Source organism: Rana temporaria, chromosome 2 (genome assembly GCF_905171775.1).
Source record: "Rana temporaria chromosome 2, aRanTem1.1, whole genome shotgun sequence".
Lineage (NCBI taxonomy): Eukaryota > Metazoa > Chordata > Amphibia > Anura > Ranidae > Rana > Rana temporaria.
In genome coordinates, this window is record NC_053490.1 from 220,078,813 (window position 1) to 220,096,626 (window position 17,814).

The 17,814-nt window shown below is 40.8% G+C and overlaps 1 protein-coding gene across 2 annotated transcripts in view; it reads left to right on the plus strand.

Moving 5' to 3' along the window:
• Positions 1 to 495: 495 nt before the first annotated feature.
• SLC5A7 (solute carrier family 5 member 7) overlaps positions 496 to 17,814 on the plus strand; it is a 52,817-nt gene continuing 35,498 nt past the window's right edge. Inside the window, exons 1-3 of one of the 2 annotated variants that reach the window (XM_040336460.1) lie at positions 496 to 906; positions 2,190 to 2,446; positions 5,037 to 5,150. In XM_040336460.1, the coding sequence (XP_040192394.1) occupies positions 2,269 to 2,446; positions 5,037 to 5,150 (292 nt within the window). In that variant the 5' untranslated portion in view covers positions 496 to 906; positions 2,190 to 2,268. Of the gene's footprint in view, positions 907 to 1,308; positions 1,560 to 2,189; positions 2,447 to 5,036; positions 5,151 to 17,814 lie in introns of those variants that run through there. The other variant, XM_040336459.1, reaches the window with a different exon arrangement.

Below are 17,814 nucleotides of genomic sequence, written 5' to 3' on the forward strand. Positions count from 1 at the left end.
GATGAAATGTATGTACAACTGACATTTCACTCGATTGTATAAGTTTAGTCATGCCTTAAGCTAATTTTCTATCAAGGGCTGGCATGTACCATCAAACCACTAATGTCCCATTTTTCATTTACTCATAGACAAATTAATGCATTAAACATGTCCTGGTTGAACTGAAAGTAAAAAAATATTTGACTCCATATAGAACAATTTTCTAAGGCTTGTTAACACTTTTCCATTGCAAAGTTAATAAATGACATCTCCCAGTTCGTACATGGCAATTCTGGCTACAAGATGTGTTGATCTATTCCTCTAGTTCATTTTATTACAGCATGCAATAAATCAGTCACTTGTATAAAGCAGCTGAGTCTCAAAAGTGCATCCACAGAAGAACCATTCAGAGAAGACCCTCCGCTTATCAATCAGTTAAATGACTCAAGAGGTGGGGAGATTCTGCAGTGCGTCATCTAAAGTAGATTCATTAAAAGTCATGGAGGAGTGGACGTACATTTCCTGAGGTGTGCCAGAGTTATTTTAAGCTTATGACGATGTTCCTCTCTATTTGCATCTATTTTTTTTTATTTTCACTGCCCCTGTCCTATATGCACCCCTTCCCCCATAACCATTAATTTATTCCACTGCAATTCCATATAGCACCTTCTGACGTCCACTATGAACGCTCTGACGAACTAAGGTCCAGCTTTAAAAGAAATGTATTTTAATAAAGCCAAGACCCTTGCAAGCGTGTTCCAGTTATCAGTAGCATGTCCAGTAAGCAAAAACACAGATGTAATCTTTATCTAAGTGCTCTCTAATAATCACCAAAAGGTGAGCTAAGGACTTTGAGGAAGGTCAAGAAGATACCCAAGACCAAGAATCATTTTGCTGGAGGAACAGTTGTATGTTAAAGCTCCGCAGGTAAGAAAGCAAACTTGGACAATTCTTAAATAATGGGCGTAACTTGTTTATTCAACATTTTGGTAGTAAGCGGTAACCAACTAGAGGTATCTATATAATCTTGTAAAGCATGGGATACCCTAGGTCATATGACTATGCCTGTTTCTGCTATGAAACTGATAGAATATCATTATTCTAGCTCCCTTCCCCTTAATTAACTAGATGCTTTGATTAAGTGACTTCCACTTAAGAGAACAGCACCCAGGACAGTTCCAATGCCAAAACCCAATCAGCATAACAACGATGCTGACTTTAAGCATTCCCATAAGATTTTAAAATCATTTCATGCTGCATTTGTGCATGTTCGCTTTTGCATTTTTGAAAGATAAAAACAGAAAGGATTGCATTTTTGCTCTGGGCCCTTGACAGCATGAGTTGACAGAGTGAAGCTGTCTGCAGCTCATAGGGGGTGGATTTCTTGTTTTACTTCACTGAGAAGTGGATTGTGGAGCAGAGAAGCAGCAGGGGGATTGTGCGCTTGCCTGTGAAGCAGGGTGTGTACAATGAGAGGGAGAGCAGGCAAATAGAACAGCCTTGTGACTCTAAGGCTGCAGGTGGATGATGCTGCTTTCAAGAGCCCTTTAACCAACTGTATGAGAAAGCCTATGTGTGATGTAAGTACTCTATTAATGCATTATCTACTGTTTTTCTCTTCATTTCTGTCATATTTAAATTAAGATGATAGGTTAAACTTTTATAGGGGCATATGCAACAATCTAAATACAAAAGCAAAATAGTTAGCTATTCCAGGATGTGAATAACGATGCTCTTAAAATGTTATATATGTCTAGATTTTGAATTATCCTTATTACATTAGAAATCGATCATACAAAATGATCATTGTAAATTCTAGTCTTTGATAAAACAAAATCCTTCTTCAAAAGGAATAGACAGAGATAAATGAGGAATGAGTGGAAATAGAATAATCGTTTAGTTACACGTATGTATTTCTATGGAATTTAAAATGTATAAAACAGCTTGTCCTATTCATTTGAATGAAGTAATATGCAAACCACAGTTAAAATATTAGTCCCTGCTGATACACACTATTAAAGGGGATAGGATTTCTTTTGCTTGTGAATGAATGATAGAGAAAAAGCATATCTGTCAAGTAGGGCATTTGTCTACAGGTCTGCGGCTACAGGTGACTGACTTGTTGATATTCATCAGTGACATTTCAGAAAAGCAAAGAAAGGAACAAATTTCTTTTAAGTGGATGATATCTGTGCTTTTTTTGTTCGCAGTTCTAAATGTATGGAGGACAAATGTACTGCACCTTCTCACAGTTATTAATGAAATAGCCAGACAAGGCTCTGGAAGAAGATGGCTTTCCACGTGGAGGGGCTAATTGCTATAATCTTGTTTTATTTGGCTATTCTATTTGTTGGTATCTGGGCTGCCTGGAGAACTAAGAACTCTCGTGGGGATGGAGATCCTAGAGAAGGAATTTTTGTGGGTGGCAGAGACATTGGATTGCTAGTTGGTGCTTTTACTATGACTGGTAAGAAAACATTCCTTGGCTTAAACTTGTTACATGCTCTGTACATTACTTACTGTCAGGTGAGGCATTTACTAAATATGGCACTTAGAAATACAAATTTTTATGTCTGAATATTAATATTAAAGACACAATTTACGAAAGAGCCTTTTTAATTTTTTTGCTCAATGGAGACATCAATTAAAGACATATAAAAAATATATAAATACTTTCTTAATTGATTGGTTTGCTGAACACTGGAGTGCTGTACTAGTGTAAAAACTAAATAAATGGCTTCCTAAAGTGGAGTATGCATCATAAGGATAAGATGACTACCGAGTAAAGACATATTTTAATATACCAAACAGACGATATAAAACGGAAAAAAATACACTTGTAGTGCAAAGTCTATTTGCCTTTCGTAAATAACCCCCAGTGTGTTGCACTTTAAATCTTTGTGTGTGCCTTTGGAGGCATTTGCTAAGAAAAATCTGGTGCAGCTCTGCATAGAAACCAATCAGCTCCATGGGCTCCCAGGATTTATTGTCAAAGCTTAATTTACCACTTAAGGACCGGAAAGATTTGCCCCTTAATGACCAGGCCATTTTTTGTAATACGGCACTGCGTTGCTTTAACTGACAATTGCGCGGTCATGCGACATTGTACCTAAACTAAATTTGCGTTCTTTTTTTCCCCACAAATAGAGCTTTCTTTTGATGGTATTTTATCATCTCTGCAGTTTTTATTGTTTGCGCTATAAACAAACAAACAATATATATTTTTCTTACTTTTTGCTATAATACATATAAAAAAATATATATAAAAATACTAATTTATTCATCGGTTTAGGCCGATATATTCTTCTTCATATTTTTGGTTTAAAAAAAATCGCGATAGGCTTACATTGATTGGGTTGCGCAAAAGTTATCACGTCTACGTAAACTATGGGATAGATTTAGGGACTTTAATTTTTTTTATTGTTTTTACTGGCAATGGCGGCGATCTGTGATTTTTAGCGGGACTGCGACATTGCGGCGGACAAATCTGACCCCAAATTACACTTTTTGGGGACCAGTGACATGATTTAATTGATCAGTACTATTAAAATGCAGTGTTCAATGTAAAAATTACACTGGCAGGGAAGAGGTTAACACTAGGGGTCGATCAAGGGGTTAACTGTGTTCCCTAGATGTGTTCTAACTGTAGGGGGGATGGGCTGCCTGGGACATGATAGAGAGCACTGTTCCCGATCACTGGGAAAAGAAGATCCCTGTCATGTCTCCTGTCAGAATGGGGATCTGCCTTGTTTACAAAGGCAGATCCCAATTCTGCCTCTGTACTAGGCGAATGTGGGTCGCCAGCGAAAACTCGAGTCCGCCCAACCTGCGGGCATGCTCCCGCAGCGTGCAGCAGGCGCGAGAGTGTGCCGGCGTGAGAGTGTGCCACTGCGTCTGCATGAGCTGACGTGCAATGACAGCGTTTTGCGCAGGAGAGCCAACCTGCCCCAGTACAACTGCGGAGGCGGGTCTCTTAAGCCCTGTACACACGATCAGTCCATCCGATGAGAACGGTCCGAAGAAGGGTTCTCATCGGTTAACCGATGAAGCTGTCTGATGTGCCTACACACCATCAGTTAAAAAAACGATCGAGTCCAATGCAGTGACGTAAAACACAACGACGTGCAGAGAAAAATGAAGTTCAATGCTTCCAAGCATGTGTCGACTTGATTCTGAGCATGCGTGGGTTTTTAACCGATGCTTTTGCATACTAACCGTCGGTTTTGACCTATCGGTTAGGCGTCCATCGGTTCAATTGTAAAGCAAGTTTTAAAATTTTGGACCGAAGGATAACTGACCGATGGGACCCACACACCATCGGTTTGGACCGATGAAACAGTCCTTCAGTCTGTTTCCATCGATTTTGACCGACCGTGTGTATGCAGCCTAAGTGGTTAAACAATCTGAAGTTAGAAGCTGATTAGCTACCATGCACAGCTGCACCAGATTCTGAGGGCTACAGTTTCAGTATATTTCTCTATTTGTGTTTTTAGTGTATCACTGAACTTGTTTGTTGCTGTGCTTATGTGTGTCTCCAAGGAATGATGTGAATCTTTGTGTGTTTTGCTGTGTTAGTATGTGGTACTGTGTGTGTATGTTCGCCTTTACAGCCAAAATATCTTTTGTTAATTATCGTTAGTAAATTTATTTAATATTCTCAGAATATTTGCTTAGGTGACAACAGTGACATAAGTAAAAATAAGCTAACTGTGACCGTGTTTGTTGTGCCAGTGTTAGGTCTGGCTTAAGTTTTAATCGCTAGTTACATAGTTACAGTGCAAGTAATCTATTAAAATATATTACATACCTGTTGCTTTTAAGTTAGTGATGTTAAAGTATTGCTCTTTTTAGAAATGTATGACTATATTCAATGATCAGCTATGTGTTTATCATGTTGCAAAAATATTATTCCTAAACATTCAAATAAGAAAAGATTTCCTTTAAAAAAAAAAAATTGTAATTGTCTGTTACTAACTATGCTATTACATTTCAGATGAGTTCATAATTGTGTTTAATGATATTTGATTCAAATTGTTATATCTAATCTCTTTCATTAGCAACATGGGTTGGTGGAGGCTATATCAATGGAACAGCAGAAGCCGTGTATGTGACAGGCTATGGTCTGGCTTGGGCTCAAGCACCAATTGGCTATGCCCTCAGCCTCATTGTAGGTAAGTCGCAATCAAATTACCGTACATGTATTGATATTTGTTTCAGTCAAAACTTGCAGTGGTTATCTTCAAATTAGATAAAAGCTCAGGAATACAAATACCAGGGAGATGGGAAGGTTAATGCATGGATAATTTAATAAGGAGACATATCTAATCTATGTTCCACTAAGACATTGCACTAAATAATCTCTTTAAACATCTAAGGCGGTGTCCCGCAGTATTTCAGCTCTAGTATGTTATATGTAAGATAATACAGTGCCATTCCATTAGAAGCTTAATGTTTAATAAACTATTATTTGAAGATGGACTTTGGACTTTCACAATTGGCTTATCTTGACTGAAAAGCAAGAGACATAAATGCACCCACAATACAAGTGTGCAACTATGCCACAGAGAATGGGCACACTGCAGTATGGTGAAGCATGCGGCACTGTATGTAAAAATAATGCTGCTTAGGCATACAGTAATAATATCCTGTAGACTCCACCCATTTCTTACTGTCCATAATAAATCATTACTATTTCCAGTTAAGCCAGAATGTGCTCCATTATTTAATGTAAAAAACCTTGTATGCTGTCATTTCACTGCATTAAATACTCTTTAAAAGCCTGCAGAGAATGAAGAAATTTCCATATGTTACTTAAAATACAGAGAGTCCAATGACTCCTCTAAGCAGCCCAAGCATGCTCTTCCTCTTCTAGCCTTAAAATGTATTTAAGCCGTTGAAGTCAAATCTGAAAAATCCCTATTATACTGTATGTTTGTTATGTGTTCCCATTCATACAGTGGACCTAAAAATAATTAAAATCATTTTATTTAACGTTCTAGTTGTTTTTTTGGAACAGGTTTATACATAGCACTCTAGAAACCGCTGTTATTTTTTAGACTAACTTGTAATGTGCAATTAGGGGATATATTTTATGGACAGATTTGTTTAAACGTGCATTAACATAAAATGCACCATGCAAGCCTTAATATCTTTAACCCAATTTACAACTGATCATGAATGTGAATGAGCTGAACTGACCTGAGTTCAGTTCAATCAGGTTTGGTGAACTTCAAAAGGGTTTGGATGTTAAATCCAACCCCCATTGAAATCAGTTGGAACCAAACTGTCAATTTAAAAATGCCAATTTAATTGGCTTAATAAACAAGTGTGTGTCAAAAAATAGCATGGGGGGTGGACACTGCCCTGGGGAACGTGTACCATTGAACAAAAAAAAACTATTTTGCCATGAGCAGTGATTTTTTTAATGCTTAAAGTGAAACATTATAAATTCTCAATTCCTTTAAATAATATTCCTGGGGAATGCCCTAATCCTGCCTGTGAAGTGTTACAAATGTGATGTGCAGAAAGTGCTGCAGCAGCACTGACATTTACAAAGAAAAAACTTGTTTTTGGGCAAAATACATTTCATTGCCAGCTTCTTTTTGTAAAAAAGCGAAAAGCAGCACACAGACCCATTCAAAGGTCTGCCATATATTTTGGGAGGGGGGCTGTGTGCTGTTTTTTTCTTTGTAAATGTAATTTTTGCTTTAGCATGTCCTACAGCAAGAAAACCTTTTGAGACAGGTATAGATTTTAAGAGGGTACTTCATGCAAAAAAAATGAGTAAAATCCTAAAAATGCTAGACACCCCCCCCCTTTTCAAAAAATGCCAGTCCACATACCCTCAACATGCTTCCAACATGGGGGAGGGGGGGGTTCCATATTGATGAAAAAAAGGACCTCTTCCACACAATCCTGGTCAATGGTTGTAACGGAGTCTGCTTACTAGGGGATTATCAGAATCTGGAAGCCCCCTTCACATAAGGCGACCGGGCGTATAAGACGACCCCCTAATTTTACAGTTTTTTAAGATTTTTTGCCTGTACTCACCGTATAAGACGCCCCCCCCCCCCCTTATGAGGCTTCCGACGCTTCATATTTCTTCCTTCTGGAGCCATGTTCCTCATTCTTGCTGGAGCTGGAGCCATATTTTTCGTCATTCTTGCTGGAGCTGGAGCCAATCACGGCGAGCGATGTATTCTATTAATAAATACAAAGCCTGCTTGGATTGACAGAGGCTGTAACATCATCAGCACACGCCTCTCTGACTCTCAAAGCCAATCCGAGCAGGCTACTGTATGTAGCCTGCTTGGATTGGCAGAGGTTGTTACTCCAATACAAGCAGGTTCTGTATTCATTTGAATACATCGCTCACCGGGATTGGCTAAGCGATATATACTGTATGTAGCCAAAGCTACATACAGTATTACCACACATCCAGTAGGCATCCGAGCAGCTGACCCGGCGTATAAGACGACCCCTGCTTTTTGGCCAGTTTTTTTTAAGTGTAAAATGTAGTCTGATACACCAGCAAAGCCAGTAATCCTTCTACTCATTCACAAAATAAAAATCACCCAATGAATAAAGAAACCAAAATGTTTGGAAAGCCTTTTATTTAAAAACAAATCCTAAAAAGATCCCTTGTTGTAAGTCCTTCATTAATCATGTTGCCCACTACCCTCCGACTTACTGAAGAAAAAAAAATGAGGACCCAGTGCATATGACTGATCTCAACAGCACCACTAGCCAAATGACTTCTCCCCAAGCTGTCATCAGATATATAAGGGAAGGGGCGGAGATAGGGGTTGATTTCGCCATGGGCATATTTATGCAATCCCCGCTCATTTGGTTACATGGCTGGGAATTCCCAGCCATTTGAGTGAATGGACTCTGTGACGTCAGTGATTGGTAAAGATGTGGCAGGTGTAAGAACCTTTTGGTTCCTTAGCAACCATTGACAGCCAGAAACTGTCATTTTCATCCACGCCAAACACCATAAACATTACTTTTGTTCCAAATAAACACTGAGCTCATCCCTAAATATGAACATCTGCAAGCACAGCACAGACAGGGTTAATTAGTGTAGACATAACTCCCCAGCCCCCTCCTTAACATTACTAGAAGGGAAAAGCCTAGGTAGGAGTATTCATCCAGTGAAAAGGTAAGCAGCAATTTAAATATCTTTAGGTTATGCTATGTGAATGGGAACATGTAAGAAATAATAATGTAGGTTTTTTCACAAATTTGCAGTCACGTGGAGGTGCTTGCACACACCTGCAGCAGATTTCCAAACACTCATTATCACAGCCAAATCTCTCAGTGCCAAAACTTGCCCCTCCTGCTTCCTGCACATTTTTATTGGCCAGTAAGGAAACCCATTATAGTGATGGGGCAGAAGGGATGTGGGGGACTTGTCAGCTCAAAAATGTTGGAGATTTGCCTGTTAGAACTGGCAGGGATTTGGCTGTAACACAACAATTTTAGAGGCCACTGTAGGTAGGTGTCTAGATTTTGTGCCAATGGCAGTTTTTTTTATCATCTTTTCATGGCAGAGTCTCTAAACATTTTATTGGTTGGTATACAACTGGGTTACCATCTGTAAAAAAAAAGTGCTAAACCATGATATACAAAACCTTTCTGTTCAACTTATTTCATAACCCTATAATATAAGTTTTCTAGAATCAAAGCATTTAATGCTGTTTTGAAAAATATTGAGTATCCAACATTTTTGTGTCCAAAAAGAATATGTTGAATTTATAGTTAACAGTAAATAACACATTGAAAACGTATTGAATAATAAATCACCTAATAGCTTGTAGAAACACTGTAACCATTCATCTTTATTATGAAATTCGAGTTCTGCCACACTGAAATTACCAAATGATCAGCAAGCAGCCTACTCATTGGTGTGTGAGATTGCAGAGGGTTTGCAAATTACATTATTTCCTTTATTACAAAATTAAACTTCTAAACCAGAGTTGGATCATCTACAAGGCAACAAATTACCAGTTTCACGCACCACAATAAACTAGGAAATAGCGCAATTGGTCAAAGCTATGTACCTGCCTTGACTTTACAAAGTAGGATGCACTTGCAGGCTATACTAGTACAGATAGTGAAAATGGGGTGGGTTCTCTGTGTCTATTGCAATCCCTATCAGTGTCAATCCAAGGGGTGGTGGGAGCAAAGCTGCTTCCTTTCAGCCCAGTTCTGCTATAATCCATCCCTGTTATAAAGTCTGAGGCACAGAGGAGTCGTCTGTCCTCATGTTGCACAGCTTCATTGGCATAACAAATCAAATAAAACCTTGCAAGCAACTAAAATGTCTATTTCACTATATTAAGCAGGCAGCAAGGAACACACTCCCAATATAAATTTGCAAAACATAATAACTTAAAGTATTGCTGTGCTATTAAACATAAACCTATATAATATATTTATACAAATAACATATCTCTTATTGTGTAGATCAAATAAAACATGTGCAAATAATAGTTAAAGTGACACTAAAAGGTTTTTGTTTGTTTTTTTAAATAACAAACATGTCATACTTACCTCCACTGTGCAGTTCGCTTTGCACAGAGTGGCCCCGATCCACCTGTTCTGGGGTCCCACGGTGGCTCTTGTGGCTCCTCCCTGTATTATATGACCCCCTCTGGGAAGCTCTCTCCCAAGGGGGTTACTTTGCGGGCACGCTCCTGAGTCATACACTGCATCCATAGACGCAGAGTGTATGACTCAGGCCCGCCCCCTGCCACCTGCATCATTGGATTTGATTGACAGCAGCGGGAGCCAATGGCTGCGCTGCTATCAATCTATCCAATCAAATCCGGGAGTCAGTGGAGAGAAAGACGGTGGGGACGCGCCCACAGAAATTCGGGGCTCAGGTAAGTTAAAGGGGGGAAGGCTGGGGGGCCGGACACTGCAAGGTATTTTTTCACCTTAATGCATAGGATGCATTAAGGTGAAAAAACATGTAGGTTTACAACCCCTTTAATTTGGTTAGAATTCTTCTTGTAGTAGTCTGAATAAACACATCCAGTGCTTCAGTGCAATCAAGTGAAAGTTTAAATTAAACTCAAAAATAAAGATGTGGCTTGCTGAATCTTTACAAATCCTTAATCATGCTTTATATTAATTCACCACAGTGCTCCCACATTAGGTATGCACTCACCTTATAAAGAGTGACCTCACATTTAAGTTTGGTCAAAAACAGCTTTTTAGTCACCCTGGACTAACAAATCGTGTTTTCCTCCTTTCCGTCCTGTCAGTTTTTCTCCACCATCGCTCGATATATATGAAAAGAAAAGGAGCTCCAAATAGTGCTTACTTCTTTTAAAACCTGTAACATTTATTACAATGATGATATCAAACTCACATTTCTGCTCCAGTGCACCAACTTTATACAGTATGTAAAAGTGTAGCGTCCACGACACTGCAACAATTTTGTGACGATCAGAGGGAATACAAAGCGTCTCATCAGAACATCTGGCCCTCCCCTATGTGTTGCGTCACAGGGTCACATGACTCATCAGGGGGATTCCTATTGTTAGACAAAACACTCTCTCATTTATCCTATATCTCCTCTCTGCCAATTCGATTTTTTTGTCCGTGTTGTGGCAATGTGTAAATACTACAGACTGCTTCTCACATAGAGCAGACCCACACCCAAGACTAATGAGGTCAATCAACCCAATTTCAATCTGTTTGTGTATGTGGTAATTAATAAAGATGTTTCCCTGATGTTGCTGCTGTGCAGTAGGTTAACATAATACAATGCTAAACCATTCCAATATGTTATAGCGAAAAAACATAAAATATAATACTAAATAAAATGATTATGTCACAATACTTAGAAGGGAGGGGGGTTGGGACTTTAAATGAGATGCGTTTTTAGCAGTATGCGATTAAATATATATATATACAGTGAGGAAAATAAGTATTTGAACACCCTGCTATTTTGCAAGTTCTCCCACTTGGAAATCATGGAGGGGTCTGAAATTGTTATCGTAGGTGCATGTCCACTGTGAGAGACATAATCAAAAAAAAAAATCCAGAAATCACAATGTATGATTTTTTTAAACTATTTATTTGTATGATACAGCTGCAAATAAGTATTTGAACACCTGAGAAAATCAATGTTAATATTTGGTACAGTAGCCTTTGTTTGCAATTACAGAGGTCAAACGTTTCTTGTATTTTTTCACCAGGTTTGCACACACTGGAGGAGGGATTTTGGCCCACTCCTCCACACAGATCTTCTCTAGATCAGTCAGGTTTCTGGGCTGTCGCTGAGAAACACGGAGTTTGAGCTCCCTCCAAAGATTCTCTATTAGGTTTAGGTCTGGAGACTGGCTAGGCCACGCCAGAACCTTGATATGCTTCTTACAGAGCCACTCCTTGGTTATCCTGGCTGTGTGCTTCGGGTCATTGTCATGTTGGAAGACCCAGCCTCGACCCATCTTCAAAGCTCTAACTGAGGGAAGGAGGTTGTTGCCCAAAATCTCGCAATACATGGCCCCGGTCATCCTCTCCTTAATACAGTGCAGTCGCCCTGTCCCATGTGCAGAAAAACACCCCCAAAGCATGATGCTACCACCCCCATGCTTCACAGTAGGGATGGTGTTCTTGGGATGGTACTCATCATTCTTCTTCCTCCAAACACGGTTAGTGGAATTATGAGTTCTATTTTGGTCTCATCTGACCACATGACTTTCTCCCATGACTCCTCTGGATCATCCAAATGGTCATTGGCAAACTTAAGACGGGCCTTGACATGTGCTGGTTTAAGCAGGGGAACCTTCCGTGCCATGCATGATTTCAAACCATGACGTCTTAGTGTATTACCAACAGTAACCTTGGAAACGGTGGTCCCAGCTCTTTTCAGGTCATTGACCAGCTCCTCCCGTGTAGTCCTGGGCTGATTTCTCACCTTTCTTAGGATCATTGAGACCCCACGAGGTGAGATTTTGCATGGAGCCCCAGTCCGAGGGAGATTGACAGTCATGTTTAGCTTCTTCCATTTTCTAATGATTGCTCCAACAGTGGACCTTTTTTCACCAAGCTGCTAGGCAATTTCCCCGTAGCCCTTTCCAGCCTTGTGGAGGTGTACAATTTTGTCTCTAGTGTCTTTGGACAGCTCTTTGGTCTTGGCCATGTTAGTAGTTGGATTCTTACTGATTGTATGGGGTGGACAGGTGTCTTTATGCAGCTAATGACCTCAAACAGGTGCATCTAATTTAGGATAATAAATGGAGTGGAGGTGGACATTTTAAAGGCAGACTAACAGGTCTTTGAGGGTCAGAATTCTAGCTGATAGACAGGTGTTCAAATACTTATTTGCAGCTGTATCATACAAATAAATAGTTAAAAAATCATAAATTGTGATTTCTGGATTTTTTTTTTTTGATTATGTCTCTCACAGTGGACATGCACCTACGATGACAATTTCAGACCCCTCCATGATTTCCAAGTGGGAGAACTTGCAAAATAGCAGGGTGTTCAAATACTTATTTTCCTCACTGTATATATATATATATATATGCAATATAAAAAATGTTTCCATAATAGCCAGGCTCAAAATTACCAACCAAAAAAGCACTAAACCAAATTAATCTGTCTAGCTGTATGCATTAAAAACAGAGGTTTGGTTGCATGTATTTGCAAATACCTGTGTGAGCTGCAGGCCGCGTCAAGGCACTCAGTGTACTGCAGTCCTAACTATGAATTTTAAAGTCTCCTAAAAAGGAGCACAGGAGTGCTAATCAATAGATAGGGGGCAGGTGATCACCTAAACCCGCGCCTACCTATAGTTGGTCTAGAAAACAAGAGCACTGGAAAAACAAAAGAAATGCAAGAGTGGAACCAAACATGCCTACCAAACCAAAACACCACCAAACTAATACACACCTGGCCCTGGGACATGCTTTGGCGTTTTACCAAACTTTAAGCGTTTCTTGTCTAAATAACTCCCTTGCTGCTGGTATATCCTAACCGGTCACCTCCAGCTTCTCGGGCGGCTCTTATTGTAATTGCTGCCACTTACCAGATAGGTCCCAGGGCCCTTTACTTTTAATACCTTCATACAGCCAATACAGGATTCCTCTGCGCCTGGGCAATCTTCCAACTTGGCCACCGTGTGAGAACCCCTCTCCACGTGGGGCCCCTGCTCCCCTGGCGAGTGGACAACTTGTACACATAACAATTCTCCTGACTAGTACAGAAGAGATCTTGACTTATATGACCCCCCTTGCTTCACCGCCACCCTCTGGATAGGGTTATATACCAACTCGGTGATTGGACGGCTGGTCGTATAATACGTCTATTTTATACTGCTGTTGATGTATTTTATACATTTTGTGTATTTCCTGTTTTTCATGATGTTATGTTCAATAAATTGACTTATTTTTTACCTCTACTACATCTTTTTCTCAAATTTTCTTACTTAGTACCGCTATAGTACACTTGCCCCTACTTACCTTTTGGTCTTTTTGGGCCTCTGGGGTCCCATTAACCCTTATTTCTATTCAAATTGATGTTTAGGATGATGGTACTATAATATTTTTTGGTTTACTTTTTGCACTGAGAGGCTTCCATATAAATCACCACCAAACTAAAGGCGGACCACATCAACCTGGGTCAGCTAGTCAAAAAAAATGACAATGCATAATTAACTGTCGGTGGTAGATCTGTGGAGGCACTTTATTCTACTCCTGAAACGCATCTCCATCCCTTGGGACTGAGGCATATGATAGGACTACCACAGGCCTCCATCCCTGTAAATGGATAGAAGGTTTTGGGACTTTAAATGAGATGCGTTTTTAGCAGTATGCGATTAAATATATATATGGAATATAAAAAATGTTTCCATAATAGCCAGGCTTGACGCAGCCTGCAGCTCACACAGGTATTTGCAAATACATGCAACCAAACCTCTGTTTTTAATGCATACAGCTAGACAGATTAATTTGGTTTAGTGCTTTTTTGGTTGGTAATTTTGAGCCTGGCTATTATGGAAACATTTTTTATATTCCATATATATATATTTAATCGCATACTGCTAAAAATGCATCTCATTTAAAGTCCCAAAACCTCCCCCCCTTCTATCTATTTACAGGGATGGAGGCTTGTGGTAGTCCTATCGAATGCCTCATCTAAAGTCCCAACCCTATACCTCCTTTTTTTATGTCACAGTACTTAAAAAATTGTATACAATTATTATATTAAATAACCCCCTACTGACCATTTAACCTGGTTGTTAATAATTACTCAGAAAACAGCCTAAATCAAATTGCTTCTTTAACCCCTTTAGCACCATAACAGATAATTCATGGATCCGCCATGATTCCCTTTTACTTATCTCCCTAACCCCATTTTGTCCCCTACAATGTTTTTTTGGGGCTTCTATAACACAAATTGTAGCCCCCTATAGGCTCTCTTTTGAAAATTTTTAAAATGTATGTTATTATAGATGTGCTCTTTTATTCGTTTTTTAAAAGGTGCAGATTTTATTTGAACTATATACAAAACAAATGTGACAGAAACAAAAGAAATACAAAAATAAACCCTGGTCACTTGACCGCTTACTAAACACATCGGTGTCCCTAACTAACGCCTGGGTACAACCTAGTGCTGCCCCAGTCCCTAACTCACTGCTGGTTAGAATTTTGGTAATAGTAGCCACACAGGCTTTGTCTCACCGCACAAAGATCACTCCCCAGACTATTCACACAGGTCTGGTTTCAGGTTGGAGCATATATCTTAGCATGCTGGGAGTGTTTGTAGAGGACCTAACGAGCCCACCTGATACAGCTGGGCTCATCATGTCCTATCAGCAGGACTCCCAGCACTCCCCCTAGAGGTACAAACTGACATAAAGCCTGAACCTAGGAGAAATATATACAGCATCTTGGATGCAACCAGGGGATTTAACCTGCCTACTGTCACATACACCCTCCCCTCTTGTTTCAACCTTGGGGTTGGAACACCAGCATTCAGGCATGCATGCACCCAAGACAGTGCGTCCACATTCCCCATTTGGATGCCAGGGCGATGTTTTACAGTAAAGTTCAATTCTTGTAGGGCCAGAAATCATCTGTTTACTCTTCTGTTTGTTTCCTTGTCTTGGGCCATCCACTTTAAGGGAGCGTGGTCCGTAACTAGGTCAAAGTGCCGACCCAGCAGGTAGTATCTAAGGGAATCTAGAGCCCATTTCACCACTAAAAACTCCTTCTCAATGGTGGCATAATTTACCTCACGGGACTTTAATTCCCTACTGAGATAAATGCCCGTTTGTTCTTCCCCATTCCAGACCTGGGACAAAACTACTCCCAACCCCAGGTCCGTAGCATCCATTTGTACCACAAAGTCCCTGGAGAAATCTGGTGAGTACAAGACCGGCTGGCTACATAAGGCTTTTTTTAAGGCCTGGAAGGCTGCTTCTGTGTCTGGGGTCCACTTAACCATGACCGAGTCTTTCCTCTTGGTCAGGTTGGTTAAGGGCACAGCCTGAGAGGCAAAGTGGGGAATAAATCGTCGATAATAACCAGCGATTCCCAGAAAGGCTCGTATCTGCTTCTTGCTGTTAGGACGTGGCCAATTCTGTATGGCCTCGACTTTATAGACTTGGGGTTTTATCACTCCCCTCTCAATGGTGTACCCAAGATATTTGGCCTCTTCCTGTCCAATGGTACAGTTCTTTGGGTTGGCCGTAAACCCAGTTTTCCGGATAGAGTCTAGGACTGCTTGCACTTTTGGCAGATGTGAGGCCCAATCTGGGCTATGGATAACTACATCATCCAGGTAAGCTGAAGCATACTTCTGATGAGGCCTCAGAATCTGGTCCATTTTCCGCTGAAAGGTTGCCGGGGCATTCTGTAACCCAAACGGCATTCTTTTATACTGGAATGCCCCATCTGGGGTTACAAACGCGGTTTTCTCCTTGGCCGATTTAGCCTGGGGAATTTGCCAATACCCTTTTGTGAGATCGAGAGTTGTCATGTACCGGGCTGTTCCCAGCTGGTCGATTAACTCATCGATAGGTGGCATGGAGTAGGTGTCAAATTTTGTAACTTTGTTCAGTTGTCGAAAATCGCTACAAAAACGCCAGTTCCCATCCGGTTTAGGCACTAAGACTATAGGACTGGACCAATCACTTTGGGATTTCTCTATCACCACCAACATTTTCTGTACTTCCTCCGGTATTGCCTCCCGTCGGGCCTCTGGGATGCGATAGGGTTTTAGCTTCACCCTTTCACCGGGTGGGGTAATAATATCATGCTCTACCCCAGACGTTTGTCCCGGCAGCTCAGTGAAAACCTCTTTGTTGCGAAGCACAAACTCCTTAACCTCCTGTTGTTGGAGCTTTGACAAGGTGACTGCTATTCCAACCTCAGGAATCACGCAATCAGACTGAGCTGGTGACAAAGTTTCTGCGACTAGGGATTCCCTATCCCTCCAAGCTTTCAACAGATTGATGTGATAGATCTGTTCGGGCTTTCGCCTTTTCTGGTTGTCTGACCTTGTAATTCACTTTGCTCACTTTTTCCATTATCTCGTAGGGGCCTTGCCATTTGGCGAGGAACTTGCTTTCAACTGTAGGGATAAGTACCAATACCCTATCCCCTGGGGAGAAGGTGCAGGTCTTGGCCCCACGGTTATACACTCTCTGTTGTGCCAACTGTGCTTGGGCCAAATGTTCCCTTACAATTGGCATTACCTGTGCAATTCTATCTTGCATTAGGGCGACATGCTCAATCACACTCCTGTGGGGAGAACTCTCACTTTCCCAAGTTTCCCTGGCGATATCCAACAGCCCTTTTGGGTGTCTCCCATAGAGCAACTCGAAGGGTGAGAAACCCGTAGAGGATTGGGGTACCTCCCTAATGGCAAACTTTAAATAGGTAATAAGACAGTCCCAATCCTTTTCATCTGTATCCACGACCATCTTTAACATTTGTTTAAGGGTTTTGTTCAACCAACCCATCTGTTTGGGGGTGATATACAGATGTACGCAATTGTGTCACTTTGAACAACTTGCACAGTTCTTTCATAACCCAGGACATAAAGGGTGTACCTTGGTCCGTAAGCAGTTCCTTACAAATAGCCACGCGGCTAAAAACAAGAGATAGCTCTTTGGCTATGGTTTTGGCCGAGGTATTTTGGAGAGGAATCGCCTCCGGATAACGGGTGACATAGTCCAATATAACCAAAATGTACTGATGCCCCCTAGCGGACTTCACTATTGGACCTACCAAATCCATGGCGATCCTCTCAAAGGGAACCTCAATGATGGGAAGGGGTACTAGCAGGTTACGGAAATGTGGCATAGGTGTCGACTTCTGACACACAGGGCAGGAGAAACAATAATTTTCTGTTTCCTTAATGACCCCAGGTCAATAAAATCTCTGCAACACTCTCTCTCGGGTTTTCTCTGTCCCTAGATGACCTCCAAGAATGTGCCCATGGACCAACTCTAACACCAACTTCCTGTAAGGTTTGGGCACCACAAGTTGCTCAATGGTTTCTTCTGCCCTTTGAGCCACCCGATAGAGTAGGTCCCTTTCCATGATGAAGTACGGGTAAGTGCAGGTCGTATCTGGGCTCACTAACTCGCCATCTATTTTCACTACGTTTTCCCGTGCCTTTATTAGGGTGAGGTCCATTAACTGTTTGGTGGCAAAGTTTCCCTGTGAACCTTGAGATCAGAAAACTCTACAGACGGCATGTTTTCATCTGAGGATGTTGGCTCCTCCCCAGTTTCTTAAGTCTCCTCTGCCAATACCGACAAGGGGAATTCTGTAGAGTCCTCACCACTCTCAGAGGAATTCTGGTTAT